General features: G+C 37.8%; 1 protein-coding gene across 1 annotated transcript in view; it reads right to left on the reverse strand.

Annotated features, from left to right (window-relative positions):
* The window catches only part of FCHO2 (FCH and mu domain containing endocytic adaptor 2), an 86,146-nt gene that overhangs the window by 14,200 nt on the left and 55,349 nt on the right, over positions 1–16,597 (reverse strand). The window contains exons 13-18 of the mRNA XM_068176997.1: positions 14,920–15,098; positions 13,895–13,919; positions 13,154–13,196; positions 12,122–12,216; positions 7,618–7,721; positions 4,628–4,757 (exon numbers count right to left, since the gene is read on the reverse strand). Of these exons, the coding sequence (XP_068033098.1) occupies positions 4,628–4,757; positions 7,618–7,721; positions 12,122–12,216; positions 13,154–13,196; positions 13,895–13,919; positions 14,920–15,098 (576 nt within the window). The remainder of the gene's footprint in view (positions 1–4,627; positions 4,758–7,617; positions 7,722–12,121; positions 12,217–13,153; positions 13,197–13,894; positions 13,920–14,919; positions 15,099–16,597) is intronic.

Consider the following 16,597-nt stretch of genomic DNA (forward strand, 5'->3'; position numbering starts at 1 on the left):
CCTTGGGTCACAACAGCCCCAGGCAGTGCCACAGGCTGGGGCAGAGTGGCTGCAAAGCTGCCTACAGGACAAGGCCCTGGGGGTGCTGGTGACAGCAGCTGAACGTGAGCCAGCAGTGCCCAGGTGGCCAAGAAGGCCAATGGCATCCTGGCCTGTACCAGCAATAGTGTGGCCAGCAGGAGCAGGGCAGGGATTGTTCCTCTGTACTCGACATTGGTGAGGCCACACCTTGAGTGCTGTGTCCAGTTTTGGGCCCTTCAATTCAAGGAAGATATTTTGGTGCTGGAGCACATCCAGAGAAGGGCAATAGAGCAAGAGAAGTGCCTGGAGAGTAAATCATATGAGAAATAGCTGACAGAGCTCAGGACATTTTGCCTGGAGAAAAGGAGTGATAAGGGGGGGCCTTATCACTCTTTACTACTGCCTGAAAGGAGTGTAGCAAGGTAGGGGACAGTCTCTTCTCCCAGGCAATCAGCAATAGGAAAAGAGCAAATGGCTTCAAGCTGTGCCAGTGGAGATCCAGGCTGGACAACAGCAAGAATTTATTCACTTAGCATGGGATACCCAGGGAGATGGTGGAGTTACCATCCCTGGAGGTGTTCAAGGAATGACTGGAGTGCTAAGTGCTATTGTTTAGTTGACAAGGTGGTGATCATTCAGTGGCTGGACTTGATGATCTTGGCAGTCTTTTCCCCAGCCTTCATGATTCTGTCATTCTATCATATGAAAAAAACATAACTGCTTGCCGTGATGCTGAAAGTCATAGTTTTGTTGCCTTGCTGCTGAGAGTACAATTCAATGAAGCAACATTCAGCTTCAGGGTTTTCTATACCTGCTGTGAGGTCTCAGACAGAAGGGAAGTGACAGAGATGCATGAAAGTATCCTAACTTCATCTCAGGCTGCAGTCCAGATCAAGACTCCAGGTCTATCACCTTTGGCAGTGATGGCAAACCTGGCTTAAATGCCCTGTCAGCTGCCTCAGCCTGATCACCACTACTAGCCCCTGAGCTGTGCTGACACAAGAACTAGTAACATAACCATGCAAATGGTTGCATTGACACCTTCAAAGCACAGACCAAAACTGCAGAACAAAAGACTGCATCATTGGTCATAAAAAGGACAGATGAATAAAGCTCATCAAATGGGAACAAAGGAACACAGGAACAAAGACCCAGACAGTTTTAATACTGGCTAAACAGCTATCATGAAAATAAAATTTATTTTAAAAAGTACTATATTTATTATGTCTGTCGTCTAAGATCTGTATTATATGTAAATATAGAAACATTATTACCTACTTGTTAGGAGAATTAGGATTGTAAAAGTAAAAATATATTCACTTTACTTGAAAGAAAGTAGTAATTGCAAACTGAAGAACTAAGGCCAAGTTTAAGCTTGTTTATGGAGCAGGGAAGTGGATAGACAGAAGATAACATTATATCAAAGTGGTTACATCAAGTTTTGGTGATTCAGCAACATACAATTTGTTATGTACTTGAGATGTCAAACAACTTGTATGTGCCAGATACCAGAAATATCTGGAGAAACTTGTTTCAAAAGAAATACAATTTTATTAGATGTAGTATATTAGGATGATTAGTTAAGACATAAATGTGCTTTGAGTACAATACCTGGCAGTGTCTCACAAAGCTTTTCAACTGTAGGAAGATTTTGAATCGAAAGATCATTGTCTATTACATTTAAATGAAACAAAACATTGCAAGAAAACAAGATATTTCAAGCAAAAATAGACGCTAAAAATTAATATTAAAAATTTTTTTGCAAATTAAATTAAGGCAAAAGCGTAAGAGAAGCACTCTATTATGCATGTCTTATAGTTCACTTGGAAGAAGATAATCAGAGTCAATTCTCCATTATTCAGAACAAATAGGGTAAGGGGAACAAAATTTTGCACAAACAAGATTGCGCAAAAGTCAAAAGAATACAGAATACATTGTAAAATATGTCCTCATGCCCCAAAGTATTTCAGTTTTTTGTACTGCCCTTCCCATTTTCCTACGACTATTTAATTCATACGGTCAGTGCAGATGGAACTGGCCTTATTTATTTTTCCTAGGCCAGAATAATAACCACATCAAACCTTACTGTCAGCACACACCTCCTTACCTCTGCCTCACCTCATGATTACACTCTGCCACTGTTTCCAACAACATGCATACATCTCTCCCCAGAGCTGGGGATATTGATGCTCTTGCCACCAATTTTTGGTTCCTTGACACCAGAGCTGAGACCAGAGGATGTGAGCCTGGATAGACTCTGGCAACCAAAATATTAGTTGTGTTTCTGTGATGCTTCTCAGCATTTGTGAAACTGGTGGACACTGAACCGTAAGAGGTAAGGTTGGGCAGAACTTAGTAGCTTTGCTTCTGCACAGGGTGGAAATGACTCCACTGCAGAACGCTCACTAGGTGCTGCACAGACGCTCATCAGAGTTGCCGAGCCTAAGTGAAGAATCCTTGGAATCAATAACATTTGCAGATAACTGAATGATAACTTGACAGCCTGATTTAACTTGTGACTAAAGGTGTAATGTTGTCGTGGTTTGACATGGAAGTGAATTCTTTCAGGAAGTTGGGTCAAACCAATCAGTGGTCAAGTTTGGATATTGGCACCTAAAGTGACAACTGAAGGTGTGGATACACCTCTGAGAACACAGGGGGTTAAAAGCAGGAACTCCCAAGAGCTCGCTCTCTTTGGTTCCGGTCAGGGTGCTGTGCAGATCTCCCCTGCCCAGCCATGGGGCTGGGTGGGGGAGGGGGAGCCATGAGGCCTGGTCGAGGTGAGCCGAGGGGTAGAAGGACTGGAACCGATCCAGCTCCTGTGGATGGAAGGGTGGAGAGAAGCGGAGATGTCTTTGTCATCCCCCCCCAGAGGGAAGAGACAGAGAGTCCGGACGGCACCTGTAACTTTGCCGGCACGGAGGAGAAGGAGGGGGGGGGAAGGCGCCCAGCCTTGGCCTTGGGAATCGGCTGCTGGGCAGAGATATCAGCCGTCCAGGGAGTCTGAGCTTTTAACCCTTTCCTGAGAAATGAAGGCTTTGTGAAATATTACTCCTCCTTGATCTGAAGTAGAAGAGAGACAGTCTGGGATCTGAGATGATGGAAGAGGAAATTGTTGAGTTGGAAGGAGATGATGGAGTGGCTTCTGGCTGGACTTTTCTTGTTAGCCATAGACCGAACCAAATTCTCCTAACAGAAGCTGCAATTAGGGTGGTGCGTTGGTGAGCCAAGAGACCTGTTTCAGTGATTACCAGCAGAGGAGTGGAGAGAACAGAGGAGAGTTGAAGAAGGTGGGGAGAGGCCCTCTGTCTTCGAGGAAGAAGAAGAGGAGAAGAAGACCTCTGTTCTTGGACCCTCAGCCCCAGGGGAAAATGGGGGGGACTGTAGTCCCAAAATGAGAAACTGAACTGTTATCTCTTTTGGTCCATGGCAAAGCATCCTTAAAAGAGCCCTGTGAGCAGTCTGTCCATGCCCGGTGGTGAGAGCACTGTGACATGGAAAGGAGAGTGCCACCATGGCAGATTTTCTCTGGGCGGTTGCCATGTGTGACATGGAGACACAAGGGTGGCAACTGTGTTTCCTGGGGGGTCTGTGGCACAGGAGAGACTCCTGTCTCCCTTGATGGACTGAGTATTGATTATCTGAAGGGTGGCAACTTGATCAGGATCCTGGGTGGTGTCTCACTGTTAGGTTTGTTTGGAAGTTAGGTGGGAAGAGGAGGGGTGTTTTGGAAGGTCTTCATCCAGGATTTAGTGTTTGTAGTTTTTCTAGTAGTAGTAGTTTAATAAAGTTCTTTTCTCTGTTATTAAGCTTGGGCCTGCTCTGCTCTGTTCCTGATCACATCTCACAGCAATTATTTAGGAAGGTGTATTTTCATGGGGGCACTGGCATTGTGCCAGTGTCAAACCATGACAAATGTGTTCAGGAATTAAATAGTTTAATACTGCTAAATAAGCATGTTAAAATGTCTTAAGCCCTGCCCTTCCCTAACTAACAAAAAATCCCAACTAACTAAAAAAGCCCCAGTGTCTCTTTTTGATTTATGATAATCAAATATCAAAACTGAACGGCCTTCCTTTAAAAACAACAGAAAATCTTCTGAAATTAGTGGCAATACACGAAGACTAATTTCCTTTTCACCTTAATCTTTGTTGTTTAAATGTTTGTTTTGCTTTTACTGCTTAACTTATTAACTAACTTGAAGAAAAAGAAGCATTAGAACATAAAAGAACTCAGTTCTGTGAACATTTGTACTCATTCAAATTTTTCAATACTCCTAAGTATTTCTGCACCTATACAGTAACATCTTCTGAACAAATATATGATAACGTGTTGTACTTGATACCAAATAAGAATTCATGGAATGTTAATTGCGAATAATATTTCGTTAAAGAACATGCCATAACTGGATCTATAGTCTAATCTAATTTAATCTCCTTTCCTGTGTCTCAGTGTCACTTAAAAGCAGACATAGCAAAGAATGCTTGAAGTACCTGGACTCACATATGAAACAACTAACTCCAACAAATGGCTCTCACAGCATGTGCAGCCTAGTGGCTGAGTTGTACTATTTCTCCAGTAAGATAAAATGGTTAATTAAACTTACCAACTGTAGGTGTGTTTGCTGCACTGAGGGAGGCAGAAGAGGATATAGAAGAAATGCTCTCTGCACGTGCCAAAGGAGCTGCTGGAGGTGGACTTGAGTTAGAGGTCAATGGAGGGCTGAATGGCCTAGGCTGAACAAAAGAGATCACAAGAATATAACACAAAGTGGTTTTAAAGAGATTAAAAAATATTGTAAATAGAAAAGTTCTTATTTCATGTCCCAATCAATTTAATAATGTTTTTCAACATAGTTTCTTTCATGTTTTATCTACCCTAGTTTTTAGTGTAAAACAGAGGACCTGCATTTTCCACTGGAGTAAATGCCATTATTTCATAGATTATAGATTTTTTTGACAGAGTAGTCAAGTCTAATATATTTTATTATGCAACAGCCTGTCAATAATACTAATAGAACACAGTACCAGAAACTAAGACTACAGACCTGTGTTTGTGGCAAACATAGATTTAGAGAGCTAAAGCAGAGCTACTAATGAATTGGAAGTGAGAGCAGCAGAGGGCAACTAAAATAGCTGTGACTGGAGTACAGGAGCAAGAGAGGAACAGGCCGTAAGACCAGGGTTCTTTCAGCCCAGAGTACAGAAGCCTAAGAAGACATTTATTAGCAGGCTCCTACTAGGTAAAAAGGGTCACACAAAGAAGTCAGAGTTAGGCTCTTCTAAGAGATGCCAGAGCTACAGTGAAGAAATGGCAGCCAGACTTTGGGAAAAAGTCCTTCTTGCAACCTTTTGGTAAAATCCTGAGACAGGCTGCCAGATTGGCAGATTGTAAAATCTCCCACTCTGGAAATTTTCAAAACTCAGCATGTTCCTGAGCAACCTGATACAGTTTTGAAGTCAGCCCTTTTTTGAGCAGGTTGGCCTAGAGAACTTAAAAGTCTCTTCCACTCTAAATTTCTAGATGGTTTGAGCATACACTTTACTGTTAAGGTATTTAACTAGTGATCATGCTATCTGAAAGGTACTGAAGGTACTGAAACCCCCAAAGCATCATTTTGCAGGATAACTGTAGAATCCCAGAAGATAAGGGGCTAATGTGTATGTCTGAAACACTGATAGCTGCATGAGTGTGGAACCAGCCGAGGAGTGTTGGTAATAACAGACAAATGATAATGTTGATAATGACCCAGGGCTCTTGATACTGATCAAGGACTGTTAGTAATAACCAAGGATTGTTGCTACTAATAGACAAGGCCTGCTGGTAATAACCACAGATCATTTTTAATAACCAAGGACTGTTGGTACTAACAGACGAGGTCTGCTGGTAATAACCAACGTCTGTTGGTAATAACAAAGTGAAAAAGAGCAAGATGTGGCTGGAGAAGGCTATGCAGTGGATGGCAGCACTTTTCCATGACATCTAGGAGCTCTGGCTCCTGCAGATAAGCACAAGAACAGGTACAGCTCAAGTGCAGGAATGAGGCAGAGAAGTGGGCATGGACTGTAGGGGGGATTACAAGACCACACAGGACCCCCAAAGCCCTCTGACTGAATTCCAGAAAGGTCTGAAAGAATGAACTGTGCATGATGACTAATTTGCATAGAAAACAAGAAACTTAGCTCCAGGGTGGGGAAAACTGGTACTCCCAACAAGCCTAGGTGATACATCCAGGACATTTCATCAGCTGAACTGACATTGGAACTGGTGATCTCTCTTTCTCTTCCTGTTTATTTCATATCTTCCTTTGTCTCTTCCTTTTTTATTCTACCTCTTTATCCAGAACGCATTGTCATGAGCATATATAGTAGGTCAAGGACTAACATACCAATTTCCATGTCAAGTGCATCATTTAATAATAAAGCATTGTGAGTTTTGTGGACCCTCTGACTTTAATCATTCCTTTCGACCATTAGCATTTGTGAATCTTGGGTGTTTCCTTCCCCCTAAGGGCAGGACGTCACAGTAACTTTTTTTCCCCATTCTATTGCACTTGTTGGCTTTGATAGACTATGAGAATTGTAAAAGGAGTTAACATATAATGAAGACAACTGGCAACTTTCTGCTTGTATCTAGATAATGTAAATTTCAAAAGCAACAGTGTAAAATTAATGTAGCTTTGTTCAGGATCATACTTTACAGCAGAACAGATAAATTCGTCTATTTAATTATGATGACATGAAGAACAAATTGCTTGGGCTAAGAACAATTACTACAATTCTGTATTGGAAAAAGAAAAGAATTTCAAAATAAACTCTGTTCTGATCCTACAGAAAAGTAAAACAATTTGAAAATATTCTGTCAGTTTTGTCAAAGCATAAGATGAGAATTTTGTTTGTACCAAGAATATGGTGAAAATATCTTGCTACTTTGAAAGACAATAATAGGATTTTACCACAGGAACATTTTTCCAAGTAAGGAAGTTAAGTCAAACCTGCAGAATACTAATATTTACAGAGGAAATTAGGCATGGCCTAGTTTGATAGGCTGTTTGGTTATTTACATTCTTTAGCACATTCCTTATCGGCAGATGAACCTGCACTGCAGGTACATGCAGAGTGTGTGTAACCTCTCACTATCCTCATGGGCAGCAGCTGTGATCTACCACCTCCCTTCTCCACAAACCAGCACCAAGTGCAGGGAGAAGTCACAACAGGGCTACTTCTGTCAACATGCAACTGAAAAAAAACCCCACTCATTTCCCAGAGCTTTGGTGATATCCCTAAATCAAGGGAGGTTTGTTAATAACTTCAATAGTATTTTGTCTTTCATTATCAAATTACTGATTTTACTCAACTAAAAACACTCAGCTGATGCAAAAATTATGGTTTGGACCTTTGTACTTGTGTTAATAATTATTTGTTGTAATGAGATAGTTATCATTAACTATTACCATGCCTATTTGGCAATGTTGAAAACCTGCTTATGTGATTCCTTGAACATTGTCTAGAATGTAACTCCACTGTAACAGAGTAAATGAATGGTGTATCTGAAATCAAGTCAAAATGGTAAATTAAAAAAAAAATCAATACGTACTATTTCATTAATCCCACTAAGTTTCCCAGTAGACAGCTTTGGTCTTGAAGCAGGCCTTGGAGGGGGTACAATGGTGCCCACAGAAAGAGGAGTGGTGGGCCTTGCTGAAAGAAAGCAAAGTTAAGAAAATATTAGAAAGATCACACTGAACATAAATAGTTATTTACTTGAGTAGAATATCTAGAAGTGATGTTTCTACTAGAGAAGTTACCACAAACTGTAAGTGTTTTTAAAATAGTGCCATGTGATACCCTGGAAAGTGTATCTAAAAACAGCATCATGGGCTTTCTCATTGCTCTCAAGTGATTTTATACCAACCAGTCTTGGAAGTTTGTATGTAAAAAGAATTGTTTTCGCAAATGCAATAACTTAATCTTTGAGATCTCATTGCTGTCTGACATCCCACAAAAATACATTCCCATTTCTAGAAAAGCAACACTGCATAGTTAAGAAAAAGCAATGCCTTTAAATGAATAATTTAAATTTTCTTCTTATTTCAAGCTGAATATTTACTTCACTGTCCCAGCTGGTATTAACAAACAATTTAGTACATTCCAAGTAAGAAGATGAGTTAATTTTAACATCAGTTGAGCAATAGTAACAAAAAGAAAAAATTAATCCAAAGCTTGCTTTTTGGAGTCAGTTATTAGCAAAGAGTAGTACAGAATGCATGCTTGGCATACCCTTATTTGTATGAGCACAAGAGGACACTAAACTATAGTCCAGTAGTGCTGAAGATGATGCAGAAGGTGTTTCAGCAGCAGTGCCAGTTTCTTCAATGAATAATTGTTCATGGCATACAGAGTTATTGAAAAGGTCACTCTGATCCTCAGAAGCACAGCTGTTGGAAGAATTCCCAAGCAAAGCAGAAGAGGCAAGGCAGGCATTTTCAGTTTTGAAATGTAATCTTTGGGGCTCCTTCTTGTCTGTGCTTGTGTGTCTAATTGTAAGAAGTTCATCAGCAAAGGAAATCCACTGACTCTGAGACCGTGAAAAACAGGATAAAGTACTGGTACTCCCTGATGGCGCTGCTGTGACACCAGATTTGCACAAAGTGCTAATGGTAAAGCCTGGTGAGGATGGGCTTATAGACCCAGAATCTGTCTGGTGTCCAAGCAAAGACTGAGATATTCTACACCCAGGCAAATCAGTGGTAAATGATGAGGAGCTCCTATTGTGCTCTGTTAGGGTAGCTGAAGGAAAAGGGAAGAATTGAAACTAGAACCAACAATGAAAAGATAAAATTTTCAATATTCAAAAAAGTATTCAATATTCACTGCACAAAGACTACTAGCCAGCATGAAAAATAACTGTTCTACTAAAGTAATGCCCCCAACTCACAAACAGAAGAAAGAAAAAAGCCAGTCACATATCATATGTACTTCATTCATACTGCCAACCATGCCCCTTTCCATTTTTTAGTACATTAAAAAATATTATTGTTTATCTCTCCACTTGAGGCTCTATTTCTCACAACTTTCCTTATTCCTTTGACTTCCTACCTGTTGTGATTTATTTTTTTCTCAACTTTGTCCTTTCTTTCTTGCATCCTACTCCATTTTTGGTTCCTCTCCACAGCTTTCTGCTTTTAATTTCCTTCAAAGTTATTTAGTAAGACCTATCATGTTCCTTTCAAAGACTTTGATCCTCTTAGTTCTAATATTTGTAATAGGAAGGTCCAACAGATCTGGCTTTCAGGTGAATGAATGAAGACCATGGAGCCACAAGATTCAGTCTGATATTCTGTCTGCATCAATCTGTGTCTAGTAAGTAACAATATGGATGAGGCATCATCCACCTCATGTTTTTTTTCCTTTCACATCCTATAATCTTCTGACTGCTGAAAAAAGGAGTTTTCCACAAGTATTCCCTGCACTTGCTGTTGTCTGTTGCTCTAGATGACAACAGAAGCAGAAAATGCAAGGTTAGTCAATTCTCAACATCTTGCAGATTGGCAGAGCTAGGAGCAAAAGCAGTGACAACCAAAATCAAAAAAGAAACACATTTAAAAGTTCAGATCATAAGTACAGTTGTCCTCTCTACAGTGGTCCTTTTGCCATAAACAAATACATTCTCTAAGTCCACCTAAACGTTAAGAATTTGAACAGAGCTTTCCCTCTCAGGCAGATATTTTTACTATTGTACAAAGGCTTTAAAATACTACTATAAATCCTATTTTGAAACAATGTGGAGATGTCAAGAACTATTTTAAAAACACATATGGATGAAAATAAGGAAGATAACTAATAGAAGCATTTTTAAAATATCAAGTGCTTGCTAAAAAATGTCTGTTGTGTTTGTTCAAGATAACAAAGTTAGCTTAAACTTTTACTAAAGTGGGATTATTCATGGATGAACAAAGATTACTTCTGTGCTGCATAAACCACTCTCTGCTCAAATACCAAGGTAGTTTAAGTGTTCAATGATTAACATGGTTATGAAACAATAGATAAACAAATGTTTAAACCATAAGGAACATATACTGAATCCCACACAACTAATGTATGTAATTTAAGTTTTGGATTGAGATCTTCATAAACTTAAAGCACTAGCTTACTACTAACCTTCAAGCTGAAGATAAAATATTGAATTTGAGCAAAATACAATCTGATAAGTATTATAAAAAAACTTTTAAAACTTACTTGCAAATTAGCAAGCATTAGAACTCAATTTAAACAATATGACCTACATTGATCCAGTTTTTTTTTTTTTTATCCCAAATGTATGAGAAATTTGTTATACTTTGGAACACTTAGTTTCTATTTAATTCTACAGATTATTTCACAAATGTAAATATCTTAGTTAACTTCTTGAACAACAGTTCTTGAAAGAATTATTTATCAGATAAAGTTTGCCAAGGCACATATGTATCTAAACTTGATTTATGCCCACAAGACCTTCTATTGCACCAATTTCAATGAATTGCAGGGCTCTGTGTATAAGCCTCATGGGTATGACTAGGGTAGATGACTCCCTGCAAGATACAGCTACAGAGGATATTATGGATCTCTGTCATTACTTATCAGACAGAGACAACTTTCACCACAGTTCTGCTGCCAGGAGGAACTGTATGAAGACTTCCTAACCTGCTTTCACTTCTCATCCAGGCACAGCAATGAACACCTGAATACAGCTACAACCACCAGCAACAAGGTCAATATCCTCTGCCTTTCTCTGCAGACTCTAACACAAGACCAAAGCTATCAAAACAGAGTATTTTAAGAAAGCACCATTTCTTTTCAGAATATTACAGTAATATATATATATATATATATATATATATATATATATCTCTAGAATTTATTCTTAAATGTGTTACCACACACACAGTGGATTCACTTGCCAATACTACTGACTGATTATGTAAGTCAGGATAAGAGAAATATAATGAATTCTGTAAGCCAGATTTATTAAAATTGTAACCTTTAAGGAACACGAATTTGTAGTGAAAGACTAAGTTGTTAAAATCTGAAGTGTTACAAAGTAAGGTTGATTGATGCTAAATGAACATTATTTAAGCCAAGAAATAACACCAGTTTTTCAGAATTCTCTTATTGATACATGTATTCTTCCTTATTGTTCTTCAATCTGCATGCTCATGCACAGAAGAAAACAGCTAGAAAGCCATAGTGAACTAAGAAGAGAGGACTATTTTTGGAATACAAGTACTTAGTTAAAAAAAAAAATCACTGAACACACTTTCTTTCTCAGGTGTGTGGGAGGAGGGAAAGTGTCTGCATTAAGAGAAAATTAAGATGTTGGAGTAAAGATACATAGTAGGTAGACTGAAAAAAAGTATGGAACTCTTTTTTGCAAAGACCAGGTTTCAGGAAAACCTGCCAGTGTCCCACTAATATCTTGCAACCCAAAATTCCCAAGCAACATGTGCTCTCTCCCTCCACCTCCCATATGCCACAGACCATCTTTTTCCTTGCAATATCCCTGCTTTCAGGATCTCAGCTTAATTCATGTCTCAGTCCTGTAATTTTTATCCATCTCCCCTTGGATTATGCCTTCACACCTCCTAACAGAATCTCCTAAAGGAAACAAGTTCCTCATAGCAAAGCTCTGCAATGCCTTTGTACTAAATAGCCCAGCTGACTTTCCTGGAAAGAAGAAATCATACCTATTCATTGTGCAAGCTCAGATTGTCTCACAGTTGCTGCAGCAACCCCCATTTAATCTCCCAGCCTTACCTGCTGAAAAAAATGGATTACATTCTAGATGGAAGGTAATTATTCAGTAAGTATGAGAAGGCAATAAAAAAGGAAGGAGCAAAACAGAATTTTCCTAAAGTGTCTAGGACTCCCTCTTCCTTCTTGCTCTCTAGCTTGAAAGCCTTATATGCTGCCTTCTCAGTCGTGCAATACTTCTAAGACAGTATATTGCTTCATAAAATTCTATAATTTATGCATCAAAGTATGTCCCCTTGCAATAACTGAAAAAACAACACCAGAACATCTAGAAATATCGCAAACACCATCTCTACCATCAAATATTTTACCTGAGGAGGATGAGGATGCCAAAGAAGCTGAAGAGGAAGATTCAAGAGAAGTGCTGAAGAGTGGATCCCATGCCAGGAAGTCACTGTTCCCCTTTCTATATTAAGAGGTAAAATTGGAATAGAAATGAAAGATTTATGCATTCATAAAAATCAAGAACTTCAGCAGTAGTTTGATGATAGAATAATTATAATAATCACAGAACAGTTTGGCTTCAAAGGAATGTTTAAAAAATCTGTTCCAACCATGCCGACATCCACTAGACCAGGCTGTTCAAAGTCCCTTCCAGACTGACCTTGAACATTTCCAGAGACAGGGCATCCAGAACTTCTCTGGGTGACCTGTTTCCACATCTCACCAGACCTCACAGTAAAGAATTTCCTCCATATGTTTAATCTAAAACTACTCTCAGTTTAAAGCCACTCCTCCTAGTCCTATCACTACATAACTCGTGTAAAAAATCCCTCAATAATATGATAAAAACTTTTGACAAATTAGTCTATATTAGTCTTTGCATCTAAAAAGAAAAGAATTATTCAAAAGTTGCAGGTCAAAGAACTGATTTACATAAGGAGACTGTCTTAGCCAACACTTTGGTGAAAATTTGTGTGTGGACATACTCCATAATGTCAGTAAAATAACTGTAATTTCTGAGACCTACATCTTCAAATTCATTTATTTCAGCATATATACGCATAAGCAATGTTCGCAGATCAGCATAAATTTGGGGTTTGCAATCTTAAACACTTTACCACAGAACAGTCTTGGATGGAAACTAAGTCTGTCTTATTTAAAAACATTGTGTAGCCATGTAATTATAAATACCAACTGAGATTGATCACAATAAATCACATGTATTATAAGGGGTAAACAAATGAATGGAAATATCCATGGATACACTTAGGTTTATAATGCAATAGATGTACAACTTCAGGTAGGACTCAGCTGTCATTTCCAATGAGTTTCTGAGGTTAGAAAAATAAGAACAAATTCCTGCAAAACAGCATTTGATAGAATTTTAAATTTGAACTTACTCAGTAATTGGAGCAGAAAGTTTTGATTTTGTTAACTCTTCACCTAAGAAAAAGATACTGTATTATCACTAAAAGTGTGAAATATAAAATAAAAATTCCATATTCATTATAAAAAGATACTTAATATTAATGTTGGCAGTTTAAAACAAATTACTATTAAAATGGGAAAAAGAAAATGTATAATTTCTGATAACTTAAGTTTAGATTTCCTGAACTATGAGAAGACTACATAGACCAATGTGCTTCAAAAGGAAGCGTTGTTTGCTTGAAACTTCTTCCTTGAATTACACAGTTTACATCAACACTGTTCTTCAGCATATCTGTACTGGTTTCCCATTGGCCAAAAAAACCAAACCCAACCCAACCTTGAATAATAGAAGCTAATGCTCTACCCTCTACGTCAGTATTTTGCATCACACACGGTGTGCTTTGCTGCTTTGTGGATCATTCTAAACTTGAGCAGGTGGAAGGGTTTCAAGAACTTGCACAGGAGTTTTTCCCATGGGTCAACCTCTTTGGCATCTGGATGTGTTAGTCATTACTGTCAGATACAGGTTAATCTGGTCCCCACAACAGAAAACAGCCAAGTACATAGATAAGGAATAGTTACATAAAATTAACAAGAGAAACATTTTGTTCAATTTAAAATACAGATATTTAAGAAGTTTATGTCTCCAACAATTTAAAAAATTGTTTTCATTCTATGTTAAAAAACTAACAGACTAAAAGATTCACACTTACTGGATGAATTTTGATTCATTTGTGCCTGAAACAGGAAAAAAAATAGGAATAAATTCTTCTACTGTGAAATAAACCACTTAATAGTCCCAGAGCTCTTATTTCCTCTCAACTTCCTATGAGATATTTTGTTTTCAGTGCCAGGCAAAAACATCATGAGCTTGCAGAAGACTACGGAACATGAGCCTGGACAGAGCAACCAGTGCACATCTGCCATATCAGTTTGAAAATGCAGGAATAAATACTGTAGAGCTGACAAAGGGAGCACCATTTTTAAATCTCTTTACTGTCTGGGACAGAAAATTAAACAGTCTATGTATCTATCATATGGTAAAGATGAAACAAAACATTCCTCATGTTTTCCCAATAAGTCCCCTCACATACTATACTTACTTAGTTTTAACTACAAATGCAAATAAAAAGCCATTCTCTACTTACAGGACTGTGCCTCTGCTTTCAAAATGTGGTGAGGGAAAAAAGAGAAAAAATATTATTTTAATATGTTATGCTCACTGTTTTCCTTAAAATCAGAACCAGAATTCTGATCTGAATACTGTACTAGCAGACCCTAATATTATTTATCTAGTGGTATAAAGGATTATTCCATGAACTGGCAGGATACATCAGTAAAGCTGCACCGCAAATGTTACATGTATCCTCATTATACAATCTGTTTTAAAAAGCTTGTATGTTATTGAAAAATAATACACAAATTATGTTAAAAGCCACTCTCAGCTAAATTTAAAATGTAACTGAATGTCTTATGGGGGCAAAAGCACAAACACAAGAACTGAGCACTCAAAAGTCTCAAAGGAAACTTTAAATATGAGAAAAGTACTTAATGTCATATTGCATTATAAAACTGCAATCTATATATATCAGAATATGAAGCGTACCAAAAATTACCTAGTGCACAAGAAAAAAGAGTTACTGAACCTAGAAAAATTCTGAACATTATAATACATGTTTACACTACAGTTTCTTTACCACTATTCTACACATCAAAATACAAGGAACAAAAGACTTACAGATATTGCTGGAGAAAGAGTGATGTTCCCTATGGATACTTTTAATTCATCCAAAGAAGGCATAGTGTATTGAGAACTGTTATTTGGCTGGATAGGTTTTATTTCCACATGGAACCTCCTGGGTTCATCATCTTCAGAGTCAGACTCACTGGATGAATAGAAATGGTTCTCTTTGGTATGTTTGTCTCAGTTAAGGTGGAAATACCTCAAAGTCATCTGCTTAATCTACTTTATAATTTTGATCCACAAAATGCTCATATTAAGTGACCTCTCTGTGCACTTACATACATCCACTGTCCAAAATGCACAATTCAGAGTTAAAATTTAGGGGTTTATTCCATTTATCTTCAGAATGATGATTCTGTTCAGAAAAATATAATGTCATATAACTGAAGAGTGGCAATATCTGCTATATAACTGAAAAACTGCATATTTGAAGGCATGAGGTTAAATTTAAGATTCTAAAGCAGCAATACTTCTGCATGTAAAATTACAATTTTCAAGACTCCAACAGGGATTCTAACAGATGTATGAAAAATGCAGAAATCTTTTAAATCAAATGAAGAAAAGCCTAGTTTTTTTGATGAGCAGTGAAATGTACCTGTACCTGATGTACAGGTATATGAGCCCATGGTACCTATACTTAACATAAACAGTGAAGGAAAGAGCAGGAGCCACTGTTACTTGCTCCTTTTACAGTGTGGCACTGAAAAATTTTAAAGGAAGGATGCCAGTTAAACAGAAGACTGTGCAGTAAACGGAACAATGTCAGCTGCTTAAAGTACTGTCATCTTTGGATAGAAAGGAATCACAATGACATCTCAGACCTCAAAATAAGGAAAATAAACAGTGCTTTATATGCACAAGAGCCACACTGAAGAAAAGCTCTGAAAGGCCCAAGCTAAGTCTTAAAAACTACATTTGTTTTGACAAGAAAAATTTGAAAATTTCCCTCTACAGAAATGCAAAAGTTTTGTACCACCTGGAAGAAGTGTACATATCCTCTAAGTCACTTCTGCTATTTTCACCTGAAAATATAACGGACATTTGCATTAAATTCCTTCAAACTATTCCCTAACAAAGTTTTAAATCTGACATTCAAAATCCCTTTCAGCTGGAAGGATCTGAAAGTTGTCATGAGAAAAAAGCCAAGTATCTTAATCTTACACCTATCTCTTCCTTCAAAATAAAGCATTTATGGAAAAGGTTTCAAAGAAAAGTAATTCTAAATTCATCAAAAGGTTTCTTGTCTTGAAAGTTATCAATGACCTTCAAAATTCATTTCCTACAAAAAAGACAATTCTTGTAAAGTGTTCCCAGCTCTTAAGCAGAACTTTCCTCTGCAACGGTAGGAAAAAAGTAGACAAGAATTTTCCTCCAAAGCAACAGAAGAATGGCAGAGAAAAATCTTGAGCCTCAATAAAGCCAACTCAGAACAAAATCTGTTCTGTATATGAAAGCTACTAAAGCTTTCAATATAAAGGAATTAAAAAGACAGTAAAAGCTAAAAGCACCAGTTGGAAACAGCATGTAGTGTAATGACTTCATTAAGTAACAGAAATTCTATTTCTACACTGCTCTAGTGCTACAAAAAAAAGTGAGGGCACAGGTATAGAACAGATAACTGTTCAATATGCTTTAAAAGTTTGCAAACTTTATAAAATCTCTGAGAGCTTTT

This window comes from Anomalospiza imberbis, chromosome Z (assembly GCF_031753505.1).
Source record: "Anomalospiza imberbis isolate Cuckoo-Finch-1a 21T00152 chromosome Z, ASM3175350v1, whole genome shotgun sequence".
In the NCBI taxonomy this organism is placed as follows: domain Eukaryota; kingdom Metazoa; phylum Chordata; class Aves; order Passeriformes; family Viduidae; genus Anomalospiza; species Anomalospiza imberbis.